General features: G+C 36.4%; 1 protein-coding gene across 1 annotated transcript; it reads right to left on the bottom strand.

Annotated features, from left to right (window-relative positions):
- Positions 1–2,817: 2,817 nt before the first annotated feature.
- LOC148851946 (protein ALTERED PHOSPHATE STARVATION RESPONSE 1-like) lies at positions 2,818–16,924 on the bottom strand. The gene is made up of 5 exons (XM_088942627.1): positions 16,164–16,924; positions 14,403–15,847; positions 13,145–13,359; positions 6,248–6,471; positions 2,818–4,283 (listed from the first exon to the last, which is right to left on the bottom strand). Exons 2-5 carry the CDS (start codon positions 15,742–15,744, stop codon positions 3,476–3,478), a joined length of 2,589 nt encoding a protein of 862 aa, XP_088798753.1. The 5' UTR covers positions 15,745–15,847; positions 16,164–16,924; the 3' UTR covers positions 2,818–3,475.
- Between the last annotated feature and the right edge of the window lie 687 nt (positions 16,925–17,611).

The following is a 17,611-nucleotide window of genomic DNA, read 5'->3' as shown; positions in this document are numbered from 1 at the left end:
AGCATAAACTCTTCGACCAGGTATAATGAATGAGACTCATCATCCTGTCATCATAAGGATGAATACCACGCGGTCTAATTCAGTTGGAGATGTCAAGTTGTCAACCAGTGAGTGGTGGCTTTCCGTTGGAAGACGCCGATTGGTTGGATTGATGTCATCGCTCTCGGTTTTCTTACAAACCCGAAAAAAAAATGGAACAGACGTAGCCACGTAGGCATGTTAATGTAATAGTGGGTTGACCCGAGATCCGATCATGTACTTTATCAGCAGTTTTCTAGTGGATCTTATCTAAATCCAAATTGTATATATGGGTTTAGGTACGAGACTCGTTGGTAATGTAAATGATTTGGGTACAATTTTGATTTATGTTGGTTTCAAATTTCACCTTGCTTTGCTTGATTGCAGTTCAAACGAAGTAAAACAAAATCTGAAGCAAATAGAGCTAAACCTGAAGTAAAATTAAAACAGAATTTATATTATTTTTATTTGCACTACCATGCATTTGTACTAGTGCAAATAAAATTGTATTGTAAATACAGTGTAAAAATGTATTTTCATATCCGATCCAATTATAAAGTGATTCAAATTTGAACCACCTCAATTGCATCTTAGTGCCCTCCCTATTCAAACTTGGATCACCTTATTTGTATCATAGTGCCTGTTTGGGAGGGCTGAAGCACAGTTGTTTCTGGCTTTTAAAGGTGGGACCTACCCGGACAGATGTTTGATGAAAAATCCAGAGACTAGATATGCCATCAGTCAGTCATTGGAAGGGCTGTCCACTCCTTACAGAGTTTATCGGAAGTAGCTGAACCAGCTTTGCTGAGTGCTCGTTTGGGAGGGTCTTATGGCTTCTAGCTTTTGCAAGGCGGGTCTCATACACAAAGCCTAGAAACCATGTTTGGTGAAAATCCTCAAAAGTCCTAATAGGCTTTCATTCAGCCAAAAAAACGACTTTAGTAGCTTCTTCAAAGCAGTTCGGGCCTTGAATCTAAAACCCTCCCAAACGGACCCTGAATCCCAAGCTCAAACCTTCCAAACAGTCCCTTATTTGCAAACCTGTGGGTTATGGTTAAATAGCAGTACCTAAGCCCAACCAAAGCAAGAAGGAAGCGGCAATAACAGCCCATTTTGCTTTTGAATCTTGTTTTTGGTAAAAGTCTTCATTCAGAGCAAGGTTCAAATATCAATGTATGGGACTATATCGAGCCCAAAACAGTCCAAAATAAGTATAAATTCTTTCTTCTGTTTCTTTACTACATATTGGCCGACACGAGCCCAAAACAGTCCAACACAGTTCGATACATTTGATTGGTTAATCATTAATTTCCTTAATCAATATTTAATGCCGAAACTCTCATTAATGTCATTATTATTGTATTTAAGTCTAATTTCTCTTTTATTAATTAGTCAACTATTTCAAAGCAAATTTAAATTTGAACTTGAATTTTAGCGTCTAATTCAAATTCTCTCATTAATTTTGCTTTATTAGTGTACAAACTTCAAATTTTAATAATCATAAGTTGGCCAATAAGCCACGCATATTTGTTTACTATGATCATATGTATTTTTAGTTTTAAGTAAATTTTCACTTTTATTAATGAGTGACAAGTGTTTATTAATAAATGCTATAATTAATTATTAAAATTTATATACTAATAAATATTAAGATTAATTATATTGGTTTTTTGAAAATTGACATTCACTTTTTAGTTTTTTTTTTACATTTTAGTTATTCCATCATTTTTCAACGGTTACTAATTATGTCCCGATATGTCACACTTTATATAAACCACTAAATTATGATTTTTTTACATTTAAATGACTTGTTTATAATCATATAAAATTTGTAAATATTATTAGTAATATATTTTTTAGGATTTATTTGAACTTTTTACCATATTTATGCGTATCTTGATTTTTCATCTGTATCTATACGTATCCAAAGCGTATCCTAATACAATTCTTAAAATTGTCTTTCCAATATACCTTACATTAGGACTGTTCACGGGTCGGGTTGGATCAATTTACTGATGTTTTTCCAACCGACCCAACATAGTCGGATTACCTAAAATTGAAACTAAAACCGATCTTGTATTAAGCAAAACCGACCTGATCGGTTTGAATCGGTTTGGGTCAATTTCAACTCTACTTAGTGGTGACTTAGTTGTTGTACAACCTAATTTAAAGTTAGGTTGTAACTAGGATAGAGACAACTTAGTTAAGTAGGAACTAAGTTGTAACTACTAACTAGGAACTAACTACTAAGTCGGTTTGGTTCAGGTCAGTTTCTGTTTTCACACATGAAAATCGAAACCAAACCGAATCATCGGTTTATGATTTTTTATAACCCGAAACCAACCGATGCTGAAAAAAGCCTGGCCAACTCGGGTTAAGTCGGTCCGGATTTGTCGGGTTGGGTCTTCTTATGAACAACCCTACCTTGCATTTCCGATACTTTAAACCTTGATCCAGAGGGACTTGTTACTATAATCTAGAGGACATTTGAATTGAAAATGCTTATGTTTGGTTTGAAAGAAAATAAAAGAAATAGAAAGTTGAGGGAAAGTTCTTAGAACAGCCTACATCATAGATATGTGGGAAAGAATGCTAGAAATCTATACTACCTATAAAGGGCAAATGCCCCTTATTTCTGAAATTTTCATTGGACGCTTTCCATCTCCTTTGTCTAAGCATACAACGGGCATAAAGAGGATATATATGTCCTTCACTTTCGCTTTAGAAACTGCCCATTTATAAATAGTTTTGTCTTAGAGATATTGCCACGTACATGTTTACTAGTTTGAAGAAAAATGAGGAAGAGCAAAAAGAAACTTATCTTCATCCACCATCAAATCCAAAATGAACAGAATGAAATAGAAGAATTAGAATAAGATTACTAGCGAATGATTTTCACACCAAGGCTTTTCTCATACTGCATTTTTCCCTACCTAAACTTACCTTCTGAACAACAAGACTTCCTCTTCATCATTACATAAGATTCATTCAAAATTTTGAAAATCTCGGCTCTGTATACGCATGCAAATCCTCCTTTGAAGAACCACTGGCCCATCCGTCAACTAGTCAACCAATAAACCAATAAACGAATTTCTGTACATTCCTGCCTAACTACTACTGGGTTTTCTGCAGAACCAAAACCTTTGGACAAACCAAAACCTTTGGACAGAGATCATCAAGCTAGTGCCCATCTAAGTCCTTTACTCGATGCATGTTGTCTTCCGACAACTGGTTGTCTGGTTCCACACACCCCCTCTGGCTGTATCGTGTATGGTGATTCTGTATATATATGTTTTTTCGAAATCTCTTACCATTATGCCTGAAAGTGACATGTAAAAATTTCTGAGTGCAACAACCATTGACCTTATAGCCCCACTGCCACCTCTCGCCACTGAATCAGGGTTCCCTTCAAGGAACCCAAGCCGGATTGAAACATGAAAAGAGCATACTTGCCTGTTTACGTGCCGCCTCCAGCATTTTCTATTCTAACTCGTTTATAAGCATCAATGCTCATAGAGGTAAATTTCTCCAAGGCCTTGAAGATTGGGATCAGGCCTGACTGTAAACTATTGGAAGCAGCCGCATGGACTTGTTTAACTGTTTCCTCATGCCTGGCTCTCTCTTCTTCCAGTCTCTTTCTCATGGAATCCAAATCCACCTTGAGATCATCCAGTGCAGACACTCCACTTTCAGTATTAGCTGCTGACAATGTCTTGTCCGATAATGCATCTTGATCCCACTTCTTCTTGCTTTCCTCCTTCCGCAGGGATCGCAGACGTTTATCAAAATCCTTGGATAGGTATGCAGCCTTAAGTCTCTGGCGTTGCTCCTCATCTTGCTTCTCCCATAGCTGGCGCAAACCTGAGGCAAAAGCATGCATCTTGTCTTCCACCCCCGTTTCTAAGTTTTTCTCCGAGATTTCCAGAATTGTATCACACCAATCATTGCAAATAACAAAAGCCAGGGGAGCTCCAGCCCTTCCTGGGGAGAAGGGGACCGGTCCATCAGGTGTTTCTTCTTGTTCCTGGTGCAGGCACCTCTTAAGCCATTCATTCAGGGACTCAACATAGGCTTTCTGGGTGTTAATCCAAGTAAGGAAACAGGAAGACCAGTTAAGGAGCTGCAGCTCCAGTTCCAAGGTAGCCCTCAAACTTGAATCTCTTCGTACACCAGTGTTTGCCATAAGCGTATGACTTTTACTTTCAATGATGGCTTGGAACTGCTTCTGATGGCACTTCAACAATGACATGCACGTTCTTATTAACCTACACATAAAATCATGATCTTCTGAGAGAGTGACGCCAACAACACTATAAAGCCTAAAACCATGCAAAGGTGTAAACAACTTAGAAATATCCAGAAAACATTTAAGTAGATTCAAAAGTCTATCTACCTATCTACCTGCGTAGAGAGAAGTACAGGAAAGAATATCACAATAAATAGGCTTGACTCTAAAAGGATCAAGGAACACCAACGGAAGAAACAAGACAACCACAATGAAATTGGTAACCAATGCTTCCTCCCACCAAAAAAAAGTAAAACTCAGAATCATAATCCAAAAATTAGAAGCTGGTCACATGCCAAAACACATGGACATGTTTTTAAATCTCCGAGGAAAAAAAAGGCTTATTTAGACTCCTTGCTAACTGCTGCTTTAATAAAAAAAAGGAAAAAGTGAAGCATACTACATATCATGAGCATTCATTATACACTAGTAGCAAAGGAAGTTATGGAACCTAAGGTGTCTCAAAATTAAAGGAGATCTGAGCATGCACAAAAGTTAATCATGATTCCACAAAAGATGGAAAGTAAGCAGGTCAGAAAAATTAGTATGGACTCAAGGGATTACAACCATGCACTGAATGCTAGCCAATAATTTCCATAACTCTATGGATCTAAGGCCCATAAGAAAATTGATGTTTTACCTGAAAAATGCAAATTGTCAATCCCCACACTGAATAAGTTCATTTGAAAATAAATGTAGATTTTTCCCTAGCAGGTCCGAAAAATGGTATGGACTACAGAGATTACAACCATGCACTGAATGCTATCCAATAAGAACTCTATGGATCTAAACCCGGTAAGAAAATTGATGTTTCACCTGAAATGCAAATTGCCAATCCCTGCACTGTATAAGTTCATTTGAAAATAACTGTAGGTAGGCTGCCCTAGTCAAAAGTTTTCCAATAAACAGTCATGCATACATTCAAAAACTGAGATTTTTCTCTAGGCAAGAATAGACCATGAAGCTAATAATATATTTGCCTTGATAAGTTAGATGAATGTTGGGTACGGGGGAGGGTTCAAAGAGCATGATGCTAGGAAGAACTAGGAACCTAATGAGCTCAACAGACCCAGCTGGTAAAGGGATCTCAATGAGAGAAGAACTCCTTGCATTGTTTCAGGGGTTGAAACTGGCTTCTTCAGCTGTATGGAATTGGTCATTGAAGGGGACTGTCAGGTTGCAATTGTAGATTTATCTTCTTGGGGATCAGACCCTTGGACCCTAAGATACCAGAACAGAGGAGCAAGAGAATTGGCATATATTTTGAACTGCTCATTCACTTGGTAGTGTGTAATGTAGCATCTATATATTGCACAAGTATACTGGGGATATCGAGCCAATTAAAGTAGGAAGCAGTAGCCAGCTAATCACATTGGCAAATGTGGTACCTTTCTTGGGGGAAGGGGGATCTGTGCATGTGAGACAGTTGTGAGTAGCATAGTATTGCTTTCTTTCTTTGCTTTTCGTTTTTCCATTTTTTTTTATTTGGCTTCTCCATGGAGGATTGTGAGAGTTTAAAGGGACTGTTAATTGGTTTCGGTTCCTTCTGTTTCATTCTTTGTATTGAGCTATTTACTTTTTTAGGGGGGTGTCTAGTTTGATGATTGGTTGTTTTGTCAGCTTCCTTGAGGCTTAACTGGCATATATTCAAACCAAAGTAATTCATCATCATCATTTAAGCCTTATCCCAACTATATGGGGTCAGGTACATGAATCCTGTTTTTCCATTCCATTCTATTTAATAATTAATATACATTGCTAAGTATGAGCACTCAAACCAAAGTAGTTGATCTTCCAAGTAAACGCAATATCAGAAGTGTTATTTATGAACAAGACTAAGAAGATAAATCCAGCTATGGCTTTTCCTCCCTAAATCATAAACATTATAAAGTATGCAATATGCCAAATTAAAATAAAAAATATAGAAGAGTTACACTTTGATACCCATGAATCAATTCTGTAAGTTGGGGCTGCAATTCCTCATCTCGTAACTTGTGTATTCTGCCTGAAATAGCATCAACAGATCTGATAGTAACATCAATTTTTGCAACCAACTTTCTAATTGAAGCTTGAGTTGCATCAATCTTATTGGGCTCCGCACCAATGGCATCTAAAACCTTCAATCTCTTGCACTTCTTTTCGTAGATAACTCGAAGTCTTTCTTCATCCTAAAATTAGTCCAACCACCTAAACAAATTAAACTAAAATTGGCCAAGAACTTGAATATAAACAGAGCACTCAAGGAATGACTAAAATGATGTAAAATAATATAATTATACAAGAAAGTATCATGGAAACTAAATCCAACATGCATAAGATAAAAGCACGAGGTACAAATAACCCATCAAAATACCAAAGTCTGAGGGCAAGGTGACGATCATATGACACTGGAAATCAAGATCTAGATTGTTCCCTAGTTCAACTAACATACTAGACTTGACTGAGAAACGTCATGATTACATGAGTTGAAGCCAGGAAGACAAAAAACCAAGAAGTTTCATTAGTTCAAATAACAAAACATAAAGGTGCCATGATTCAAAAGTAGACCAAATTCAAATAGGCATGGCTCATAAGGTCTAGTAGATCATTTGTCTGAGGGAACAAGGGAGTGGACTACCAACCACTTGCAAAAGGTATGCCTCCTCACCTTTGGGTGGAAGAAGTAATGCGCTAAAACTGTGGATTATTTATTTCTACAGTAGCAATCTATTTCTATATTATAAGAGAGGGAGGGCAAGAGTCTGACCTCAATGCTTGCATGTGCCTCTTTCTCCTCTCCTTTCTCTAATGTAGTTTATTAATTTTTAAATTAAAAGTATAAAAATCACATAATCATCTCAAGTCTTAATTATCTCTGATAAAATCGCTTTTAACTGTTTCTCTCTCCAATAGTTAGTGTTTTTAAATTTTAACCTCTCCCCTCCACCATTAAATTCTCTCTCTCTCTCTCTCTCTCTCTCTCTCTCTCTCTCTCTCTCTCTCTCTCTAAATCCATCTATTAAAGCAGGGGTATAAATAGGAAGGGTTGGTGGAGTTTAGGGCCAATCCAAGTCTATCCCTAGAAATGGACCTTGAGCCAATCACAGACCAAGATCAAATCCCAAGTTTGCCAACTCAAACCCCACTTCAGCTAAATCTAACACAACTTAGCCCCTGTTTGAGAGAGCTTAACTGCTTATTGGATGAGTGCTTAAAAAACTAAGTGCTTATCCTAATAAGCACTCATGAGTGTTTGTTGAAAAAGCACTAATTTCAAACAAGGGTAGATGGGCTTCTAGAATAAGTGCTTAAAAAAGATCAAAACTTGAGCTTCTTGAATAAGTGATTAAGCATTTATTTGACTTATTTTCCAATTGCAAACAAGTGCTTATTGGTGCAGTCCCGACCCAAAATAAGTGCTTGTTAAGATAAGCACTTAAAAATAAGCACTCCCAAAAATAGGCTTGGATGGGCTCAGGTTGGTCCAATTGGACTTGGGCAGGTTCTTCAAATTTGAAAGACTTCTTACTAGGGTAATCATTTATAGCCCAGCCCAAAGGCCCCAAACAATAATATATGTATACATTATATACATATTTGTATTATTCTATATTATATGAAATATAAAATATATATACAAATAAACCTTATACATGAAATGCATTGCCTAAACACCATAAATCTTATATAGTAATTTGTAACTTAAAACCCACCATTTATGCAATGCATTGCCTAAACATATGTTTCTAATATAAATCAACATCATCACCATCTAAACCTTGTCCAAATTTTCTGGGGTGAGCTATACATGACCATGAGAGTTTAGCAAAAGTTTTAGTGCCAGCTGCCAACCTGACACAACCCTCCTCCTTTATCCGGGCTTGGGACCGGCAGTGTAAAACAAGCTCACACTGGCGGAGTTATGTTTCTAATATAAATGATTTTTATAATTAAAGAAAATATTCAAATAGGGATAAAAGGCCAAAGGAAAGAGCCAAGACACACAACAAAACCCTCACCCATTTATTAAAAAAGTGAGAAAAAAATAGCCCTTCAAAGTCCCCCAAAATCGATGCCAAATCGACTAAGGTTCTCTCTCAATGACCCGAACAATAGCCTGACCATCCCAAGATATTCCCATAAAAAATCCATTTGGTCCTTCCAAATACACCAGCATAGAGCAAGAGACACAAGAAACCATAAGATTTTCCCTTTTTATTGTAGCGTTTGACTGGCCAAGCTTGAACAAGGATTTTCAGGTTAGAAGGGATAACCCATTGCCATCCAAAATTCTTGATGAAGTGTCACCAAAGAGAAGAAAAAGCTGCAACCTACTGTTTAATTTGAGGTGGCCTAGTAGTGGAGGGGAACTATCAAGTAGTAATAGTATGTAAATCTTCTAATGCTGAAGGGCGTTGATCTTAAGAATTCTGCACAAGGAGGCTAAAGGGCTGTTTGATAAAGGCTGAAGTGGCTGAACCAAATGGATTATTGCTTGTATTTTAGTGAATAAAATTAAGCAGGTTCCAACTTCTAAGCTCTTTAATGGCATGTCAGGTTGATTCCTATACCCCTAAACATTTTATTATATGATTTATTTATTCAATAAAAGACAAAGTGATAAATCATTCAATTCAGCCCATTCAACTGTTATCAAATGGTACTGACCCTTAAGCCTTTAGCTTCTCTCAATAGCCCATAAAGGTAGCTTTCTTGTTCAGATAATACCAAGCTAAGACTCTTAATAGAGAAGAGGCATGAAGATTGAGCTCAGATAATGCTACCCACAAGACACAACAGCTGCACATCAAGAACATCTCATGAATGACAACAGAGATGTTCCCAATGTGCAGCTATAGAATATTGTGGGTAGTGTTGTGGGTACTGGGTAGCACATCCAGATTCATGAATATTAGATATTGTATATCCAAAGCCATGTAGTAAGGCCATTACCCAATGTTGGTCCTAGCTATCTAGGGTCTCAGACTTAAACCTGCGCTCTCATACTTAGCCCAGAATTTTACCATTACACCACCTTGTCAGCCATGTGCTATCCTTAATTGTCTTAGTAAGTTAGTATTTCTTTACTGAAATTTGTATTGTCCTCTGTTACTAGATCCTCCTAATAGCAGGGGCTTTTCTGGTCATTAGTGAAATCTATTTTCAATGGTGTAACAATTGAAAATAATAAGTATAAATATATACTATATATAAAAGTGCGAATGTAGAGTGAAGTTTTTTTCAGACCAAAATAACCCTCTATTTCTTTATTTGAGAAATGGTATAAAAGTTATTTTTGTACAGCTTTAATGCAAGCTTCACTTGCTACTAAAATACTCATATTTGTGTATTTAGTCCATCTTTAATTGTAAGGGTTGAAAATATGACTTCAATTATTATTTTCCGCCTAATTTAATCCCCTCTCATTAAGTCTTATAATTAAGGTATTAACTCTCATTTTCTCTTACCACATTCTACATTTAAGTTATTTTTCACTAATAAATGCTACTAATTAGATCTTTGTCAATATTTTTAAACAATATAAACTCATATATTTTAAAATTGATTCAAAAACAAAACCATTTTTTTTATCTAGGTGGTGGCTTAAGCAATTCAACCATCCGAATCAAATTGATAAATCTATGAAATCATAATTAGGTAATAAATTTTTTTAAATAGAAATAAATATAGAAAATTATAAAAATGTAGAAAAAATGAAATACATAATTTAGAACTGACCAAAAATTATAAAAATTATAAATTTTTATTGATAACGAAAATGAAATACATAATTTAGAACTGACCAAAAATGAAATTATGTTACTGTTTGGGAAAGATTAATAGTTCAACTTTTGGGTCAAATGTGTTAACCTTTAATGTCATAAATAAATAAATAATAAAACTTAAATAAAATATAAAAATAAAAAATACAAGAATTTTGCGGAAAAAAAAAACATTCAGGCACATGTATAATATCATATATTTATCATATTAAACAAAAAGTAAGTGCGACATATCAAAATTATTTTTACACATTGAAAAAATATATATACATAGAAAAAATTGAACACACCTATAAATTGAACACACCTATAATTCTATATTTATACTACTATTAAAAATATGAATAAGATTGTGGAACCTTCTTTTGACTAAAATGCTCATTTTTAAATTTAGTCCCTATTTAATTGTGAGGTTTAAATTGTAAATTGAACTACTACTTTTCACCTCATTCAATTCCCCTATTTAAATCTCACATTTTTATTTGATAAATGAACAAAAAAAAAGATACACAAAAAAGATAAAACATTGCAAAAAGAAGAGTCTAGCCAAGCAGGTAGGCCTGTCAATGATACTTGTAACTTCACAACTTGATCCGACTACCACATATTTGGATGAGGTGTTTATGTAATCGAATTTGGATTTTGCATTTTGCATCCAATTGATAACAAAAAACAAAAAATATATAAAAATAAAAAATAAAAAATACATAAAAGTTTATAGAAAATTTTGGGTACATTATTACTATATTAATCATTATCATCATCTAGAATTGCCACATGCAAAGCACGTGCACACTTATTAGTAAAAATAAATAGGCATACCGATAAAAGCTAAAAGCAGATAAATAAAGAATCTTGGTTAGGGATTGCTTGCTGACAAATCAATCGAGCCATCAAGGAAACATTCGGGTGTTCAGGCAATCTAGTTTGTATATTTGTTAAAAACCATTGTGAGCCCTTGAGGAAGGAGTAGTCAAAATACCACCATGTTTTAACAAAGTGTACAGCTAAAATTATTTTATATATTTCAACCATCATACAATTTGGCAGAAAAAAATTTTAATAATATCAAATAGAACATTTATAAAAGACAAACATGAAGGAGAAAACATCAAAAAATTGAGAACATAAAAACAGCAAAAGCTAGTTCACTATAATCACGTAAATTTAAATGTATTGTCAATCCGTGGTGCAGACTATTTTATTTTCTATGGTTAATAAGTACATCCCTATTCTACCAAAAAAGAATGGATTCCTCAGCTTCAATATTACAAAACATAGAAAAGACAAATAAGAAAGAAAAAACATCAAAAAATTGAGAGCATAAAAACAACAAAAGTTGGTGTTTACTATAATCACATAAATTAAAATGTATTGTCAATTTGTGGTGCAAACTATTTTATTTTCTATGGTTAATAAGTACATCCCTATTCTACCAAAAAAGAGTGGATCCCTCAACTTGCGATAATATTTATCCATAATCCAATCATAACTAGAACATGTCACTTGTGCAATTATTGAAAGAAATGATATTCTACAATCACTTAAACATTTGTTTTGGTATTGTTATATCTTGATTAACCATATGTTTTGGCCCATCAGTTGTTATTACATACTTGAAAAGGATGCTAGAATTAATTACCAAAAAATAGAAAAGGAAACTAGAATTCAACATAAGTGGTTAAGAAAATATGCAATATGAGATGAGAAATCACTTTTTGTAATTTAACGAGATGATCACCAATATGCATTACATTGTTTTTCAAAACCAAAATAATAATAATACAACTGCCACATCATCCAATGTATATCGATTTCATTGAAGTGACAGTTGTTTTTGTTTTACAAACAAAACCATGCATAATGGTAAACACCCCCAAAAGTACTGATACTACAATAATATTGACATGTGTGGTATATCTATATCTATACTATTGTTAAAAATGTGAATGATAGTATGGAACTTTTGTTTGATTAAAATACCCCATTTTTTAAATTTAGTCTTCTAATTTAAAGGATACAAATATTATTTGAATAGCCGCTTTTCTCCTCATTCAAATCCCACTCATTAAATCTTATCTTTAAGGTATTAGCTCCCATTAACATGTATTGAATCCTCTTCTTGATTAGAAAACCCCTTATTTTTGAATTTGGTCCCTCTCTAATCGTGAGGTCATAAAATGTAATTTGAACTACTACATTTCTCCTCATTCAAATCCTTCTCATTAAGTCTTAAATTTAGGGTATTAACTCCCATTCTTTCATTGAATCCTATATTAATTAACCATATTAAAGAAAAAAAAAAGGTGTGAGAAAGAATAAATGTTTTATTGATGATAGAAATAAAATACAAATTTAAAACCAACTCAAACATGGAGTTGTTTTCTTGTTTGGTGGCAAGTCAACAATTCAACCTTTTGGGTCAAAATGTGTCAACCCTTGATGTTATAGTTAAATAATAATAAAAATTAAAAAATATGAAAACATACAAAAATAAGTGTGACAAATAAGAATAATTTTTAGACATAAAAATATAAAAAAAAATGTAAAAAATAGGAAACATATTATTTACTATAGTTATCAACATAATCATCAAAAATCCCCACGTGCACACTTACTAATCCATTTAAAAATTAGTACCAATCAGAGTTTTCAACTCGGTGTTGACCCACCCAATAGGACTAGTGACCCAGTGGCCTAGACACAATCCCAATTTGGGTCAACTTCTAACCTGCTATATTATAAATGGCATTGACTTGGTCAAAACCTATCAACATGGACAGTTGAACCACACATAATTAATTAAGATTAAATTCAAATTCATTCTAGTCCATTTAAAACTACAATACTTGAAAACATATATACAACATATATTTACAAATTACTTAGTGTTATAATCAACAAAATATTAACTTGTCCACTATGGATATCATGGAACAGAGTCCAGCCTGACAAGTAACTTCCTTATAAAGTTTATTTTCCCATAAACAAGGAAATTGTGAAGAAGCAATGATTTCTTTACACATATAATCACCAAGCATCAAAATTCAGATACAATCAGTTGAAATAAATGGTATACCTTAACTTCCTTATAAAGCTTCTTTTCCCATGCATAAAGCTTTTCCAAAGTTGATGAAAGACTCCCAGACTGAATACTAATACTCTCTGTGTCCCCATTGTTGGCCCTTGACATTCTTAATATGTCAGGAACAGCTTGCCGCCGCTGCCTGGATGGAGGTTGTGAGAATGCCATTACTGGGAAAGATATCAAATCTAGAATCCTGGAAGAGATCACTGTACAAAGGCACATAAGTTCCACGGTTGTAGCAACCAGATGGCTTAAATATGTGGATCAAAGGAAACAGAGAAAAAAGGAGAAAAGAAGCGTGGACAAATTCCATAGATATGCATATAGATATTTTATCTCCAAAGTGTTGTTTTGCAATGAGTTCTCAGTTGCACATTTCAACTACCAAAGAAAAAACAATACTCAATTAGAGCAGCTCATATTGTAGAACCACCGCAAACCAGATTGGTTTAGCAAATTATGATTTAGGAAGCCAAATAAAACGAGCACTCTCTTGGATTTTTTATAAATGGAAGTAATTTTGTTAAAAATGGAAGAACTCCATGCATTCCTCATAAATGGAAATGTAGGAGACAAATCAACAACATGCCAGTTATGGCCCTCTCGTTTCTACTTTAATATCTTTGCTTTTACAACATTTCCTCCAAACCTTGCAAACCCCACAATGAGTTTTCCATTCTAAACCCTTCCCCAACTAAAGCATCAACCATACTGTTTGCTGCTTTGGTAAGAACTCCTTTGGATTCACAACACATTCAGGAAATCATGATCCAAGTAAATCAAGCCAAAATCCACACTGAATAATTTTGGGCCAAATTTTATAGAAAGTTATCTTTTAGTACCACTGAGATCACAGACATAATGTGCTTATAATAAAGCCAGCAAGTCTAATACATTGTGGTTTTTGTGAGGGTTTTTACCTTTCATAGTTTATTGGTTATCGTGGGGAAAACAGCTGAGGTTTTTGGTCAAGCAAGGAGGCATATCGATTATTGGTCTATTATTCAGAGAAAGCTGATTTGTAAGCAATGAATGGAAAGAAAACAGGTTAAAATAGGAACTTTTTTTGAGAAATTATTGGAACTACAGTCCCCAAATGCCAACATTTCCAATTGAAAAAACACCTAGAATTCATGTAGACAAAAGAACATAAAGACGAGGTCATTGTCCTTAAAATAAAATGGGAACGAGCATCTCAACTTCTTAGCAATAGAGAACAGGAGAACTTGAAAAAATAGTGAAGTCCTACCTTTAAGTATAGCACCCTTTGGCTGATAACGCAGCTTGCCCACCTCAAGCATCACTGAGACCTCTTTCCCATAACCAGAAGCAGTGACAAATTCATCCCTGATTTCCTTCACGACTTCCTGAAGGTCCCTTGTGCCATGGGTAGAAACTATTGTTGTTAGGCTACTTAACTTTGAGGATTCCACATCCTGGGCCGATCCTGCTTCTACCTCAAAACTGACCCCTTTCTTCCTCGCAGAATCCTCCTTTTCCACGCTTTTTGATGCCAATGTCTCCGGACTGCTCTTAATCTCTTTCTCCTGACCTGAACTCGTGCTCTCATTATATTGTGATGGAACTGCCTTAGAAGTCCCCTCACCTGAATCTTCCATTATATCTTCCTCCAACTGTTTCCCCTTCCGTCCTCCTTTCAAGGACTCTTGCTCTGTATCATCTTCCAAATCAGGAATTCCCTCTCTCTTCCGTACTTCCATCGAATCAGGACTACTAGCACTGGATCCATAACCCCGATAATGGTACCTGGGATAACCGCTGTCAAGTGAATCAAAGGGGTTGAGGAAGTCCCAAGGGGAGACCTCAGGCGGCGGGGGAGGCTCAGGAGGAGCAGCTGGAGGAGTCTGAGGCCGATTGCTGTAAGGATCACCGGAAGGCGAACCCATCGAAAAGCCATAGAATCCCCCCGTCTCATACTGAGGATACCCAGAGTAAGATGGGTACGACGGATCAGGCCAATAGGTTGCTGCAGGCGACACATGTGGCTCCTGGTAATAGACAGAAGGAATTGCAGTGGACGACCGCTTCATGTAATTGGCAAAGTACGAATATGTATTCGCTTCAGTCGGGGTCGAATCGGTTGGAGGCGAAAAAGAAGAAGGCGCTGGCCTTTCCGGAGTATCCTCCGCTCGATGCTCTAACGAACCCGAATCAGAACCATGGCTCGACGACAAATGCAAGTGTGAATCCTCAGACAGATGCAAGTGAGAATCCTCCTCCGGCGAGCGATGGTGGGAGAAAGAATCCGAATGTGAGAGAGAAGTTGTCGACGAAGAAGTATTATTATTATTATTATTATTATCTCCAATACCCTTCTTTTTCCTCCTCTTTCCCTTGCCTTCGTCGGAGGGAAGCGTCAGAACCGGAGAAGACGGAGGAGAACCAATGACGAGCTCTTCGTCGACGAATCGAGAGAGAGCTTCACCCACGTCCTTGAGGGATCGAAAGTACGAGAGGTGAGCAGAGGCGAGGGCGTATCGATTATCCACGGCAGCTCTGATGAAGTCTCTCCTCTCTCTGCATAGAACCACCAACTCGGAGTCGTCTAATTTGGATCCTCCACAGCCCATATCAACAACAACAACATCGACCAGAAGAACACGAACCCTAATCCTCCATGCTTCTTCACTACCCCGGAAGCATCAAATGAACTTATCATCTCCACCTCCATGCCTGTTTGTACAAATGCGAAACATTGTAAGGAGAAGGCGGAGAGAGAAGTTGCAGACTTGCAGACACCAGATCCAAAGTAGATCCCCGTAGAAGCCACTACAGAGAAAGAAAAAAGACTCCAGGTCCCCCCACATGCATATAAAAAACTGATAAATTTAAGAATAGAAACCCTAGAAGCAGAATTTGCTACAGAGAGAGAATAGAGAAGGGAAGAAACTTAAGAGGAAATCAATTTTAAATTTAGAAAGAGAAGAGATTAAGCCATTAAATTACTGACTCGTCCACTATTAATTACTGAAAATATGATCTTTGATACCTCTGAGCTTCCCTCGGTCTCGTCCATGCGACACCTCACACTCACACTTCACAGGGAGATAGAGAAGGAGAGAATCACAGAGGAAAACTGAAAAGATTCTTTATTTCCGTGGATCCTCTTCTGAATCTGTTTAGATCAAACTGTGCTGCTGCAGCGCTGAAATGTGCTTGCCAATTTTTAATTTCTATTTAATTTAAAATTCTTCCTTCCGACGTGCCGTTGGGTCTCGTGTAAGAGAAGGTGGAGAGAGAAAGAGGGGGCTTACTGGTTTAGACTTTAGAGACAGAAAGAGTTGTTGGGTTTAGAGAGGGGCGTGTTTATTTTGTGGGTTTCAGGGTTTCAGAGTGAAAACTTGAGGAATCCGCCATTTGAAACGGAAGGTGGTAGGAGTTGTAGCAGTACGATCATACAATATTTACCGATTTCCCTCCTCTCTCCTATCTCTCCTCTCTCTCTCTAGACTTGTGTCTGTTGACGTTGTTCGGACGTGAATGCGTAAACGCTGGGTCTCGGGGTTGCAGAGTTCAAATGGTGTAAGGAAGTGAATGCGTCCACGCGGCATTTTTAAGCTTTAGGTGAACGGAAGTACCCTTCTCTGTATTATATAAAAAGACAATTTTGGCCTTGTGGGAAAGAAAGAAAGAAAGGACAGTGGGGAGGAGAGAGAAGAAAAAGGGATAAAGAAAGCGAGAAAAAGGAAAGATATGTCGGAATGGGGGGCTTTATTTTCAGTTGTTTTGATAACAAAGAATGGATTCTTTTGGTGATGTCGTCGTTGTTGTGTAAAAGACTAAAAGGCTTGATTTGTTAAGGAAGTTTGATAGGGAAGATGGCCAATTCTCCCTGGCCGTGGGCCCATTAGAGAGAGAAAGAGAGTTGAATTTGAGGGTGATTTGGATCAACTAACTACTTGGGGTCCCCCAAAATTAACCTCCCCCCTCTCTCTCTCTCTAAAATCTGTATGGAGTTAGTTAAAGGGGGCCCATTGTCTTATAAAAGGGGGAATTGAATTCTTTAATTTGTTTTGTCTAGAAGCGCAGAGTCAATAACCATGGTTCATGGATTTAGATTAGACCTAGAATTGGAACAGGGAGACAAAGAGATTTTGATGGGCTGGGTCTTGGACTCTTGGCCTCACTTAGCTTCAAGTTCCCACCCAAGACATTTTTGTATGGGAATTGAATTTGATTGGTTCTTAATTCTTACACTTAGGATTATTCTTAACATAAGGCCCATTCAAGACCAAAGAGAGACAGAATTTACCCAATGAGTTTGAGCCCAAATGAAGATGGGCTTGAGGCCTGGGCACCTGGCTCACCTCAAATCAAATTATGGAGCACATGACTGAAATTCCACCATGATGAGTTGGGCCCTCAGCCAGCCTCACCAAAAGAGAAAAGTGCAAAACTTCTACTGATTTAAGATCAACCAACCAAATCCCTAAAATA

The sequence above is a fragment of the Nelumbo lutea genome, chromosome 5, assembly GCF_056320005.1.
Source record: "Nelumbo lutea isolate HS-2025 chromosome 5, American lotus-T2T, whole genome shotgun sequence".
Classification (NCBI taxonomy): domain Eukaryota; kingdom Viridiplantae; phylum Streptophyta; class Magnoliopsida; order Proteales; family Nelumbonaceae; genus Nelumbo; species Nelumbo lutea.
The sequence above is the reverse complement of the archived record's forward strand: the minus strand, read 5'-3'. Positions and strand labels throughout refer to the sequence as shown.

What these genes read in the sequence shown, in the direction of transcription:
- LOC148851946 (XM_088942627.1), bottom strand. Translation starts at nt 15,744, where the DNA reads ATGGGCTGTGGAGGATCCAAATTAGACGACTCCGAGTTGGTGGTTCTA. An exon ending in AGCTTTATAAGGAAGTTAAG is followed by an intron (nt 6,472 to 13,144) that starts GTATACCATTTA and finishes GACTAATTTTAG; the next exon opens with GATGAAGAAAGACTTCGAGT. An exon ending in CTTACAGAATTGATTCATGG is followed by an intron (nt 4,284 to 6,247) that starts GTATCAAAGTGT and finishes TTTTATGTGTAG; the next exon opens with GTTAATAAGAACGTGCATGT.